Below are 14,969 nucleotides of genomic sequence, written 5' to 3' on the forward strand. Positions count from 1 at the left end.
CACTGACAGAGCTGGGAGGCTGCAGGCGATTGATGACACACGCGCACATGCTCAAACACACACATATACACGGTCATACACATTAGCACGTCATTAGATACATTCATACATACACTGAAGTACAGACACAGATTAATATGAAAGCAGTTGCAAGTGCATGCGCGCGCACGCACACACACACACACACACACTCTCTCTGACAGACACAAACTCACACAGGGACAAACAGGCACAGAGGCAATTGTGTCCACATAAACACACATCATGATCCTATCTTAATCTTGCCACACACTCACACACATACACACACATAAACAAACAAACTGCCCTGATGGTATCTGGCTGTGTGATTTAAGGAGTGTTGTTTGAGGGTCTCTCCTCCTAAATCCCCTAAATGCCTTGGGAATCCCTCCCTCTTCCTCCCTCTCTCTATCTCTCCTCTACCTCCCTTCTTCAGTCCTGCTTTATGGCTGAATGAACACTTATCATTCGGCAGATAAAGAGCCGTCCACGCTGGAGTTTGCTTTATCTGTGAGAGCCATGTTTACTCCCCGTGAACGCTCCGCTTTTCACAGATGTTTCATAGACCGCATTCGCTTGATCCGACCGAGATGAGAGCACGGTGTCGAGGCTTCATTTTCTGCTGCAAAAACTTCAGACACACACACACAATCCCCTACCCCATCAATTTTAACTCTCCAGGCAGGTCAATTGTACCATATTTACCACATTTTCATGTTTGGGGAGGGTGAGCTAGCAGGCAAAATAAATCAACGTTTTTTCACAATAGCTTGATGGGGATTACAGTGAGCCACATTTTGGCACAGAACAGTGAGCATGAAGGCAGAAACAACAAAATCAATCCTCAAACACCACAATCGATGGGACCCGCAAAATTTCCACATAGGTTTTCTTCAGATCTCATTGAGAGTTGACAGTTTTCTGAAAGGAGTGAGAGAAAGAGAGACAGAGGAAGTTACAGAGGAACAGTTTACAGAGTGGTTATTGGAGAAAATATTACAGTAGATTGTGGAGACACACACATGCACGCGTGTGCATGCACACAATCGCCCACACTTTCTTGCACACTCATAATTTCCTCATTTGGGGAACCGTAGAAAAACAATTATCAGCAGGGGATAATACAATAAAGGAGACCATTTCCTGGGTATTACCAGGGGACAAAACATTTATTTCACTTTGTCCAGTGTGCTCATAGGAGTGTAAACTCCTGTTAGAAAGTATAGAACATAACTCACACCACTCAAACTGCAGACAGCATGCAGTAGTAGTAATGCTGTGTTGTGCAATTTTTCTAAGTTTCTTAAAATTCATCTCTATAGTTTTTCTTTTTGTTTGTTTTTTGGCACTGCACTTTGCATTTCACATAAAATCACATGCCAGTCAAACTATGCAGACAATACTATGATGTGTTTTTTTTCCTTTGATCTCCATGGACCTTTTATAAGTGACACTTTTGTCTTCAGTGGCGGTTCAATCTTGAATGACAGCCTGGGCGAGACCCCCTACCTATTTTTGTTAGCCATTTCACACGATTCAGAAAAACAAAAATGTGCTTAAACTATAGGCCTGTATTTATTATATTATGAATGAAATGTGCGTTATTTGGAAGAAAGTCGGGGTGTGACTGACTTACAGTGGATCCCCCGTTCCCCCCCTTGTCCGTTCCATTAGGGAGACCCAGAGGTGAACTGTTCCCCGCCCCCCTCCCCCTTCCCCTTCTCACACAGCTTCTGTGCACTGCACCTTCTCAGCAAGCAGGGGCACTTGCAGCTGTAGGGGGCGCCAATTTGCCAATTCCCCACACAGTGATATGATAGAACAGATAGATAATAGAAAACCGCTTCGCGGCGGCAAGGATTTTTTTTTTTTACGTGCTCATGCCGCCCCCCATGTGTCATGAAAAAATGCCACCCTGGGCGGCTGCCCGCTTCGCCCATGCCCAAAACCGCTACTGTTTGTCTTTGTCAGACATGGCGGCTACCATTTTGATTGTTAAAAACACAGATGTAAAGCTTTTATGAACTCTCTATGTTAAATAATCTGTCCATAGAGAGTTGAAAGACTGTCAAAGAACCACTGTGTTGTGCTTCAAGGAAAACCCAACTCCTATTGAGGCATTTGCATGTAGTACATGTGGAGCCGGATTTTTCCACATTTATTTAAACTTATTTTATTTGTGTTTATTTATAAGTGTTCATAGATGCCTGCGTAACCTGCTGGCCTTAATGTCACATGCTGTCATTTCCTGTGCCTGTGATGGGTGGAAATTATAATGTTTTGGCAAATTGGGCATTTATCGCGTGATTTGCATTGTGTTGTCCCTCTGTGTTGCTCAACTTGTAAAGCTCTTTCCCATAAGAAAACAGAACAAAGTGGATTTTGACATTTAAATCTCTGCTATTCGTACGTCTTTCTCAGTGTATATTGTGTTACCGTGTAAGTGTTTCTCTGAATATGTATAGCTCTGGGTATGCTGGGAAGAGTCTGATTTTATTGGACTACTTTCAGGTAATATCCTGTTTTCTAGCCAGATGCTTTGTTCAAGTACTGCAGGAATCAAAGTGTCTCTGTCTGTCTGTCTCTCTGCAGAGAGTTTGGGTGGAGAGATCCGGAGCTGCCAGAGGTGATCCAGATGTTACAGCACCAGTTCCCATCGGTGCAGTCCAATGCTGCAGCCTACCTACAGCATCTCTGCTTCGGAGACAACAAGATCAAAGCCGAGGTTTGTATCTATGTGGGTGTGTGCGCATGCGTGTTTTTAGTGTTGTGAGTATTTGATTAAAATCAGGGCTGTAGAGAAGGAAATGATTGTAGCTTGGATGATGAAAGCCATAAAAAGGTGTGTATAAGGAATCCCTTCTTAAACACATTCTTATGAGCTCTGGCTGTTTTGCATTTTCCTGCAGTCGCTTTCAAGAAATAGTGTATTAACTAACCAGTTCCACACTGATGTTCTGCATGATAAGGCTTGCTGTAGTCTGCATCCCTGGGCTGTTCCTTCTACTGAGTTGTATCTATAATGCCAGTAAAGTACAATTAGTCCAAAAGTCACAGGTTTGTCTCTCGATAGCAATTTTGGAGGGCAGCCCCTTTGGAACTCTCTAATAAACCCTTTTAATAAGGCTAGCGGTTCTCTAAAACAATGGCAGTGGCTTACGCAGATGCACTCACATCCAAACCCACAGATACACAAAGTCTTTTCTTTGTCTCTCTCTTCAAATGCTTCTCAATACACATCCCTCCCCACCCTATAATACCCTCAGAATCAATTTACCAGTACATGCAGGCGAGGGCATTGACATTTTTTTTTCTTTAAGAAATTAATTTTAGCGTAGTCAGTCAATAGCTGCTACTGCAATCTCATTTAAAAGTGACACACACATTGCTAAAATGGCCATTCACACACAATTACAAAGGAACACAATCAAACTGAAAAAAACCCAACAGAAAAATTAATATTAACTATCTGCAAATGCAGGCAATTAAACAATGTAAACATGAAGACACAGCTAATTTTCATTCACACCGACCCACTTACTCACCCACACAAAGACACACATATACAGATTCAAAAATGCAATCACACTTGCATACAAAAACATCACACTTCATTCCACTCCCACTCTCTCATCCACACAGCTCCGATAGAAACCTAAGTGTTCATGTCTTTTGTAATGGGTGTAATTATTGCCTGAATGGAGGTGTCCAACAATGGAGAAAATAGCAACAGTGTATTGACAGTGGATGCTTTGGCCTGCCTTCATCAGTCTGTTTGATTGTCTTGCTCAGGGCCCAAGGCGCCGCTAAACACTATTTACACAAATTAAATCTGGAAGAGATATCAACTGTCCAAAATTGACGCTTCGCATCACATCAAATAAAAGCAAGCATTCACACGCATTATATCTACATGCACACACGGCTGCATGTGCATTCAGTGACAAAATGTAGCACGTGCATTGTGATGCAACAAGACACACATAGAAATGTGCCCTCAACCGTGTTTCTTGAATAGTTTTCAATGAAAACTTGATGATCACAAAGCCAGATATGGGATATTAGTTTAGTTTCTTCTGTTAGAATGAAGCAAGATATTGTGTATTCGTGGCTTTTATATTGATAGGAGTGATGAATTCTGTTATGATAAATAAGAATATTATTTCTTTTTAAGCCATGTTTCCCATGGAACAAAGCAATAAACCCCTGTTACCAATTTATATTATCCATTATAATAGTGCTTCTCTTTAGTTTTGCATTTACATTGTTCTTTTCACACTTGAGAGTGAAAACAATTTTTCTGCTTCCTCCGTTTTATTTCTGAAGTGCTTTAAAACTCAGTAGCACCTTTTATCGTGTTACATTTGATCACCCTAAGAGGCCGTCTGTGTATGTACTGTAAAGCCGCCACATTAATGATGGAGCACATCTCAGAACATCTTGAATCTCATTGACGTCTTTTTCTCAGATCTTCTTTATATCTGGCAGTATTCATTAAATTTCAATCAAAGGAAATTTTAAAGAAAGTTTCAGAACAAAATAAACATTTCATGGCCTTCATGAGAGAGTCTGTGAATAGTAGTTGGTTTTACTATTGATGTTTCCTCAACTTGCGTGCTTAATGTAATAAAAATTCCCCTTTTGGTCAACCTCTTACGTATCGCGGTGGAACTTCAAGGTTGTGACACAGCTTTATTATTTTCTGTTCAACAAGTTTAAGAGTAAATGTCTGTACGACTGTCTTTGTTCTGTCACAAAGAATACAAAACATATGTAGGGTCATTAAGTTGGTACAAATACAACATTAATCACATAAAAATGTTAGACTTTGAATCCCTATGCTACTAATGGGCAAATAAATGATGGTTCTGAGAGGCATAGATAAAAACCAATACCACTCAAAGCCATGTAATACAGACCTTCCATACCCTTTTCCTTTATTCAATGACCTGCTCTTTGGTTGCAATTTATAAGGAGAAGTGGGACTTCAGTTGATGGAGTTCTGTGATAATTCACTAATAATTATCTCTTCTCCCCATCCACCCATCGACTTCTCAGTCCTGACCCTCGCTGTTAGCAATAATTTAATATAGATAGTCCTTCCATTGATTAAGACTACCAAGATTACAAAAACTAAGAACAAATTCACTTGTTTGATTGATTCTTGTTAGATCAATGTTCTTTTGATTGTTTACTTCACATAAATTGTGCATCCAATTATAGTTACCATAGCTCCTCTGGCAAGTTCACAGTATCTTTCATCAGTGTTGCCTATTGACTCCCATGATGGGTTTGTCAGGAGGCTATGTTTAACTTTGCTTGACACAGGCACCTTTCTAATCAGCCGAGCATGAAGACCAAAACCAGGGAAGGGTATAGATATGGTTCAAAACTGTCATTTTTATGGTTAGAAATATGATTATTATTATAGTCATAAATATGGTTGTTTTTATGAATAGAAATATGGAATATTTTTTGTAAAGGAATTAAAATTGATTGGTTACGTACCAGGATTTTGATTTAGATTCTAATATCTCACATCTAAGGTACCTTATATTTCCTATTGTGTTAAATGCATGACACACTGACTTTGTCACATACACAAGCGCTGTCACGCAGACTTCTAGCGATTGTTAACTTTCACATATCACATTATTAAAGTAGTACTTAGTGACAGAGTTCTGCTGTGTATGAATGTGTGTGTGTGTGTGTGTGTGTGTGTGTGTGTGTGTGTGTGTGTGTGTGTGTGTGTGTGTGTGTGGTTATGTCTATATCTGTAAACTTGCCTGTTTTAAAAATAACCTTCGACAGCAGTAGTTGAATATGCATTTCACTGGCAAGTAATGTGACAACTTTATTACCCAGGGATTCATAACAAAGCAGATGTCACAAAAGATTAAGTTATTGACAGTTTTTGATTTTTTTTTTCTTTTCCTAAAACTTGGCAGACCTTACAGATGATGTTTCCTTTTTTTTTTCTTTAAGGGGTCACATGTCGTAGTTTTGTCCTGCAGCACCACTGCTCCTTCTTGTTTTAGATTCACAGCTGTGTCCTGAGTTGTTCAGGAAATGTCTTGGCTCATGTAGGTACCCCCTGAACACTGAGAAAAAATACAACTTTTGATGGTTATTCATATTCATTATTTATTCATCAATGGTTTTCATTCCAAAACCAGAGATGCCATTTAAACATTTGACAGCTACTTTCACAAAATAATAATTGCCACAAAATCAAATCAAATAATGGTAATTTTGAAAGTGTGGCAGGTAATTTAAGTCACTACATGACAATACTGAAACACGCCCAAATTTTTGCAATATTGAATAGTCACTTCAAGATTTTCCATTCTTCTATTTGGATATCTTCAAGCAACAGGCTGTGATTTCCAATTATTTTAGAGCTTCTTAGAGGCTTACTTAAAGCATTCTTAGTTGTCCAATAGAAGAAACTTATTATTTTGAAAAGAAAAAATAACAGTAACACATCAATAAATACCAATATCAGATATTTAACAAATATATAATGTCATATATACTTAAATAAGAATTATTGTATGTTATTGGTTGTTGAATTGGAATAAAAGTAGATTTTCAAGATATCACACTTAAATTATGAATGTAGATGGTAGCTATTTGCTATGAGCACTGATCTAAAAACTTTTCTCAGCCAGACAGACACAGATGGCCGGGGACACACTGAGCAGCTAAATACAGCCACAACATGGCTGCTATTTGTTGCTAAAGAGATACTCTGCAGGGCCGGGGGTTGGGGAGGGGAAGTGAAGGGGAAAAAAAGAAAAACGAGAATATTGCTTTCTGTTATCTGTCTATCTTATCAGGTAACAAGAATGCAGTCTGTGGTTTTGGAAAGTGTGGAGAAAGATGATTAAGCAGCAATTTGTCTCTGGATGGCAGATGTGTGTGCACGCTTTACTTGTTTCATCACAGGTGTGTGTGCACTTGGTTATGTGGGAGTGCATGTGTGTTTGGATGAGGTGTGTCTCTATGTGTGTGTTTTGTGCCTTCACGTATGTCAGTGACAAGTCAGAGAGAGAGAGAGAGAGAGAGAGAGAGAGAGAGATTTTTTTTTTTTTTTTTAGAAATGTGTTTGTTGTATATGTTTTTGTGCCAACACTTTGGCAATAATTGTTTCTAACATGCATGCCATTAAAATACATATTAAATTGAAATTGAAATTGACATTGAGAGGGGGAGAGATAGAGATAGAGAGAGAGAGAGAGAGAGAGAGAGAGAGAGAGAGAGTGTTTGTGTCTGTGTGGCAGAGCAGATGGAGGTCTGGCCTCAGCTCAGATTACAGTTGACCACAGAGGCAGCTTGGCAAATTCATCTTCAGCATCATTTATAGCTGCTCTAGACACATACACACATATGGCATCCACAGACACACACACATACTTAGATGCAAACAGTTGCCCATACATTGCACACACACACACACACACACACACACACACACACACACACACAGTACAAGCCCACTGACATGTCAGCTCATGCATCCCCTTTAGGTACACCAGCACACACACACTGTGTCAGACTAAAGTTCAGTCACATCAGTAATTCATTTTGGGTAGCAGCCTTGTCGATATCCATTTATCCAACAGACCGGTTGAAGGGAGGGGAACGTGCCCCCTGACTCTGTGTCATTCCTCCCCCTCCCCCTTCCCCACTCACTCTCTATCTTACAACTATCCATTTTGTCTATCTCACACCTCATATATCACTGTATGCCACTCCTACTTTATTTTGACATCGATTACCTTAATTTCTTCTCCTCCCACCTTTTTATGATTTAAAACGTTTTCTTTTTACAGCAGACCTGCTTGAATATACAGCAGCGTATAAATGCAGGGATCTTATGTACTGGATCAGATTCAATTGCAGTTAGAGCTACGGTATATTCACACTGTTTTACACTTTCTTATTAGCAATGAGGTGAAGTCAGTATGATAATAAAAATCTGGTTTTAGATTTTTAGACCGTGAACTGTGCAAACTGCAAGCCGTGATTATCTGTTAAACAGACATCAGCATGAAAGATATGAAAGACACAGCGAATGATCCATAGCAAATACTGTAATTATATTACATGCTTCTGCACATTGAAAACCATATGTACAATGTTCCACTCTGATCATGGTGTAATGTTTGCTGTGATGGTTGAAGCAATAGCTTTTTTTAAAATTCCAGTCTTACTTATCACCTCTGGCATCAATATTCTGAGAACTTCCATCAATGACGACAAATTAAAAATACTTTCATAAGACTGACATATTTCAGGAGGAGAAAAAACCTCTTCCATCAATGATGGGTTTTTTGCACTGAAAGGTCCAATGACATTGAGGAGGACCTATTGACAGAAATGGAATATTTATAACTATGTTTTCTGTCACCTGAAAATAAGAATTGTTAGGTTTTTCTTACCTTAGAATGAGCCCTTTATATCTGTGGAGGTTGTGATTTTGTAATGTTATGTTTCTACAGTAGCCCAGAATGGACAAACCAAACACTGGCTTTAGGACCGTTTGCTTTTCTGTGATTTCGTGGCCACCGTAGTTTCTCCTACAATCTGCAACTACACGGCTAGATGGCACTAAATTCTACAAACGGGTCCTTTAAGCAAAGCTGTTGTTAATTCCTTCCCTCTGGGTTTTTCCTACCCAGCAGGTAACCTTTAGAGAATGTGTCTGGTTTGTTTTCCTTGGTCCAGTGGTCTGAGTGCTGAGAGTCTGTGGATGTAAGTTACAAATTCATAATTTTTCTCTGAAACATTTCCTGTGTCCAGAAACTGGTGTCTTTTATTTGAAACCCTTCAAAGTGGGTCTACATCTGTATTAACGGTCATATGTTAGTTTCAAAAGGGGACCACCCACTCAATGACACATTCACACTCACACATTGGGATTATTAGGCACTTTCCCTGTCCCCTGCTGTGAAGAGTAATGGTTTGTGTTTTTTCTGTTGCCTTACTCTTCAAACAAGAGAGTACAGCCACTAGTGTATTTGTCAAGTTGTGAATCTCATTGCTGCAGAATTAGCTGTGCCCCTGCCTCAGAACAATATTAGGTAGACATAGGTTATTAATGCCATTCTTGGCCCAGTTTCGAATGCTCCAGAGGGGAATATTAGCCTTGGGCCAAGAACTCAATTAGCCAAAGGTTGAAAGGCTCTAAAATGTAGTTAGCCCTAGGCTAAGTGTCAGGGAAAAACAAAAGTCCTTGCCTATGTGTATGCCTGCCTGAGTGTGTGTGTGCTCAAAAAAGGTTGAAAGGTGTGACACATCTTCACTCACATGCAGGCAATAAACTGTCTTCCGTGTGCTGCTGCTGATTAGTGTCGACGTTCCATACGTAGTGACTCACACACACTTGTTTGGCTTCACATGCCACCATCCCAGGTATGTGTCACCCATGTATCTTAGTGCCAGCTTTCACGCCGGCAGCACCTCTGATTCCCACAATCGCAGATGTCACCACTGCTAACTGTTACCACGGCAATGCTGTCGCTATGGGTTACCAATAGCCGTGGCCGCCACGGAACAGCGGGAGACAAAGACAAATCAATCTGCGCTTCTAATTTTCTTTACATGGAATAGAGGAATAGGTACAGAGGTATTGGCAAGCCTTGTAGGTAGCTCAGAGGCAGTACAAAGTAATAGCACTATGGCTTTTATGGAATAACAGATTAACTGTGACACAAGCATAAAGAGGAGATGGGAGAGGAGCAGAGATCAGTGCGAGAGAAGGGGAGGGGAGGAGAGGAGCAGAGGTGAGGACTGGGGGGCATAGGAGGGACAGCAAATCAGGTTGAGGATATTGTGTGGCCAATGGAGCAAGGTTAGTTTGCCATTCATTGCATCCCTTAATCCATTTTAATTGAATAGATAAGCAAAGTCATTTTGCTCGATAAACTCCTGCTGTGTCATCAAACACCTCCATCCTCTCTGCCCTCCATCACTTTCTTATGCTTTCTTTCTCTCCTTTTACCCTAATTCACTCTCTCCACACATATTTATCATTTGTGTAATGTCACTATGAAGAAATCAAACTTAAATAGCCCTTGTAGACACTCATTATGACAAGTTTTCTTTTTTTTTTTTTTTTCTTGCTTTACTTATGCCAGATGTGTGAGGTTTCCACAGGAGACAAAACAATGAGTGCCAGACATAATCACAAGAAAAGGTCTGGAAGTCTATTTATTGCACTTTACTTTCTAACTTGTCTGTATGGTAAACTCCACCCATCTGGTGCTTGAGGAAACAAACAGTCAGAATTAGTGCCAGCACTTAATGTCCCAGGTCTAGGGGAGAACATGCAGAAAAATAAAAGAGGGTTTCAAGAAGCCTGATTATGCAGTTAACTGTGAAAAACTTTTTTCGAGTTATCTGGCTGAGTAACTCTGCCTGTTGCAGTACTCCAGAGATTAAATAAAAGCAGAAGCGTGAAAAACAGGCGCTCTCTCTCTCTCTCTCTCTTTCTCATGGGCACACACACACACACACACACACACACTAGTTGCTCTATCTATGTTACAACTAGTCTCCTGGTGATCACAGCAGCCTGTTTCTTGTGATTAGTACTACACCCCTGTCGATTGGACTAAACACGGGTTGCTTTAAGCTCTTTGGCCCCCTAAGGCCTATGAAGATCCCTGCAGCGGAGAAGCAATGTGGGAGGGTTTAAAAAGCAGCAATATGGAGAGAAAGCAATGTGTTGCACCATGGGGGGAAGAAATTATGTGTAACACCATAGGGGGAAGGCATAATGTCTAACACCAGAGTGCCCTCATTGCTATCCCTACTGGGCTAACAGGCCTGACTGCCTTGTCTTCTCACAGAATCAGGATATAATCATAAATCTAGACTTATTGCTTTGTTTGTTTCACATGTCTGTGTGTAGTATTTATATCAGGGATGTGCATCTCTATCACTGAGGCTGATGTGATGCGTATCTTGATGCAATCATCCAATATGAAGCAACTACCAGTGTCATACGATTAACTCTTATTGCGATGCAGTGTGATTCGACATGATTTGATTCAACACAATGCGATTCAACGCGATACGATGCTATGCAATTTAATATGGTACAGATACTTTCATTTGATTTCTTTGGTCCCTCTTAAGCAGCTTGAGAAACAATTCATGAAACAGAAATGTAAATGATAAAAGGGTTAAAATAGAGTATTAGATATATATGAGTTGTGCGCTATGTGGAAAAAATGCAAGCATTATTTTTAACTCAAAATGTCTTTAGATTTTTATATTTATATTATATAACTGCATATTTCACAGTTTATGAATGTTTAATTTTAATGTCTTGATCTTGGCCTAAAACTGTAATTTACAATTATGAATAATAAAACATTTAAAATTTGCATGTAATTAAAAGATGCAGAGGGTAGGGAACACAAATTTGGTTTCTGATATAACTTCTCATCATTTTAAGTTTATATTATATATTTTCCATTTATATCATGAACACATCCACACCATAATATGGTTCAAAAATTCATGGTGCGTATAAAAATATCACAATAGTGTTATATAAAGCAATTTAACCAGTTGTCTATTTGAAGAAACAGTTGTGCCTAGCACCAATTTCCCTTTTCAGATAGCAGAAAGCTTCAGCAGTAATGGGTTAGTCCAGTGTACATTTTTATGTAGGGAAATGTGAACCACACAACCGAAAAAGACAAATGCAGGCAGGATGGAGACATGGCGACAGACAGACACACATACGGAAACAGACACAACATGAATTAAAATGCAGGGAGAAACAAACACGTAAAAATGGGAAATTTAGAGAAGCAGGATGAGAGACAGGCAGACATGCATATGAGAGGCGCAAATGTATTGTAGTTTTGTTATAATATAAGCAAAGCTGGAGTCACAGCTCTTTTCCTTCTCTCATCAGTGTAATTAAGTGTCATTTTGTGAAAGCATAGTCATTAGCAGTGTCAGAGTATGTTTAATTAGTACACATTGGGTTATTAATCTGATTGGCAGGACTGACATATACTGTAGGCCACACACACACTCCTAGACTGTACACACATGCCAAAGTAACTACCTGCATTTACAAATAAACCAACTGTTGACCACCAACATTTTTCTGCCGGCTGATGTTCATTTCAGTCTAAGCATATCAGAATAATAGACTTTGTGCTCGATTGTGGATCTATGTGAGTCTATGAAGACTTACTTAATAAATATTGGGGGGGGTTGTGTTCTTTGTTACATAGATTCATTCAGTTTCTTTAACCTTCAGATCCGCAGACAAGGAGGCATCCAGCTGCTGGTTGACTTACTGGACCACAGGATGAGTGAGGTTCACCGTAGCGCCTGCGGAGCCCTGAGGAACCTGGTGTATGGCAAGGCCAACGATGAGAACAAAGTGGCCCTGAAGAACTGCGGGGGTATTCCTGCCTTGGTCCGCCTGCTGAGGAAGACGGGAGATGTGGAAATCAGAGAGCTAGTCACAGGTAGAGTATCTGCACCTCTGTGTAGCTGCAGCCATTTCCCAGTATGATTCTGCTCCTGTGGCCTCAGGAGAGGTTATAATGGTGTGTGTGTGAGTGGATAGAATTTGATATGTGGAGATGTGAGGATCACACCTACACCAAAACTGGGTAATGTGATGTACCTTTGCAAAACCTACCAATACAATACAAACATTGCAAGAAGACAGAGCAAGAGAAAGAAAAATTGAGCATAGCGTTAGTTCAGGCAGGGCACGAAGTCAGGCTTAGCTTTCAGTTACAGCTATATCATACGATCACAGCTAGTCATAAACATACATCAGCTGATTCCTCTAAGCTTCTCATTGGATACCATGCACAGTCAGCTGACAGCTCACCTGATTTCCTCAAGCATCCAATTGGCTAACATCTACATGGCGCCTTATTTAAGCTGCTTTAGCCTGCCTATCTCTGCTGCTCCTCTACAAGCCTTTTTGCACCCACCTCCACCCCAGCTCCTCCTTTTTATATTTCTAATTAATCAATGTCATTTTCTGATTGCCATTGATGCTTGCTCTGTTCTGTACCCTGGGGGGTCTCTGCTGCCGCTCTCCTTGTCTTAAACTTTTCCATGTATGCACATGGAAGGGCAGGGAGGTGTGCTCTCCCTGCCTTAAGGTTTTCCACGTAGGCACGCGGAAGGACAAGGAGGTCCCAGAACAGAGCCATACCGCCAAATGTAATTCTGCTTGGAATATAAGATATTTTGACGAAAGTGGTCCTGACTGAAATATCTTTCTGTCTTGTTTTTTTTAGTTTACTGCTGTTTGTTCATTTCATTTGACCCTATACCTATTCTTTTGGGAATTTAGTAATCGACCGTGTGACTGATTACTGTCAAGACTGTTTTGGATGTTCTAGTCAGTAAATCCAAAACATTTAATATTGTGGTACCCAGCTATGACTCATACACACACTAACACACAAAGACAGGAGGGACACAATGCATGCATCCTAGCAACAAACACACTTTTACATACACATAACCACAGTGTATTCAAGTCTCATTTGGCCTTGACAGCGGCAGTAGTTTTAGCTGAGTGATTTTATTTCATGGAGAATTTATACTTTTAACTTTGACTGAAAGAATATTCTTTAGAAAAGGTTACTATTCACTCTGCAGAAACCAAGGCTGTTTCGTCTTGAGTTCCTTCGGATGCCAATAATATTTGATGTTCAGAGTTCTCCTCAATGGACTGATAGAAGAATAAGAATGCAGAGGGAGCAGCAAAGCAGAGAGCTTTTTTATTTAAAACATCGTTTCTCTTTAAAAGTGTTTTGCTACATGAACGCTCAACTTTTTTATCAAATGGTTAAGTTGTAATGCGGTATAAGTTTGTCTTGTGTGTTTTCTGTGTGGGCGCATGCGTGTGATCACAGAAACGTGTGTCCACCTCACATTCGTGTGAAGTCCAGCGAATATGACTTTTTACAACATTGGTCAATCTTGTTTTCACCTTGAGGGCATGAGTAGTACAAGTTAGCCAGTGCACTGGAGACAGACACATACAACAGTACACACACCCACACAGACAAACTTAAAAATGCACATGCATACACACTCAGATGTACAGCACTTATTGTGGAGTTGCACTCAAATATCTGTGTAGGCAAAAGATGTATGGATTAAATTTTAACACCCACCTAAGCACACAGACTTTACATGAGCTGATATAATCTGATCTCAGTTGCTCCTGAAATAGTTTGCAATATGCCTCCCACAAGAATTTAATATTCTTCTAGAGGCCCTTTGGTACTGCAGCAAACACGAACACATGCACTTTGTCCCTCTCTGCTTAACACAGATGCTCACACTCACACACATACACCACCCCAAGCTAATATGTAATCTCAATGTGCAGCCACAGTTGTTTTCCAGCATGACATTGGTTCTACAGCCTCTGGACAAGTAATAAGGATGAACATGCTATGTGTGCTACACAATTCACACACACGTGCAAATTGTGTTTGTGTATGTATCTCAGGATTCAGTCAGTAAAAGTCAAAACTCTGTGATACTGATGAAATTCAGCAAGTAGTAATCAGACAAAGACAAAGACACACATCGGGTGAGCTGTGATCAGCCAATCCTTGCCTCTCTTCTTCTCATTTCTCCTCCACCCATGTTCTCATGCCATGCATTTTTCTTCTCTTTCCATTATCCATATACATGCTGGCCTTCTATGTGGTTCAGAGTTTTGCGTCGCATTGAGGTGGACCGTGTGTATCTGCACTTGTATCACCAATGTTTCTCTCTCTTTGCTCAGACAAAAGCCCTCTTTCTTGCACCAGGTAAGCCATGAGATAAGAGAGACATGCTCACACTCATACAAGAGGACATCCCCAAAGATAATAGTTCAATCACACACTCATTCACTCATACACACACAGACTCAAAGGGACACACAA

At 40.2% G+C, this 14,969-nt stretch overlaps 1 protein-coding gene across 2 annotated transcripts in view; it reads left to right on the forward strand.

Moving 5' to 3' along the window:
* ctnnd2a (catenin (cadherin-associated protein), delta 2a) overlaps positions 1–14,969 on the forward strand; it is a 248,652-nt gene that overhangs the window by 173,305 nt on the left and 60,378 nt on the right. For both annotated transcript variants that reach the window (XM_051410973.1, XM_051410972.1), the window contains exons 13-14: positions 2,614–2,746; positions 12,311–12,524. In XM_051410973.1, the coding sequence (XP_051266933.1) occupies positions 2,614–2,746; positions 12,311–12,524 (347 nt within the window). The remainder of the gene's footprint in view (positions 1–2,613; positions 2,747–12,310; positions 12,525–14,969) is intronic.

Source organism: Dicentrarchus labrax, unplaced genomic scaffold, assembly GCF_905237075.1.
Source record: "Dicentrarchus labrax unplaced genomic scaffold, dlabrax2021, whole genome shotgun sequence".
Classification (NCBI taxonomy): Eukaryota; Metazoa; Chordata; class Actinopteri; family Moronidae; genus Dicentrarchus; species Dicentrarchus labrax.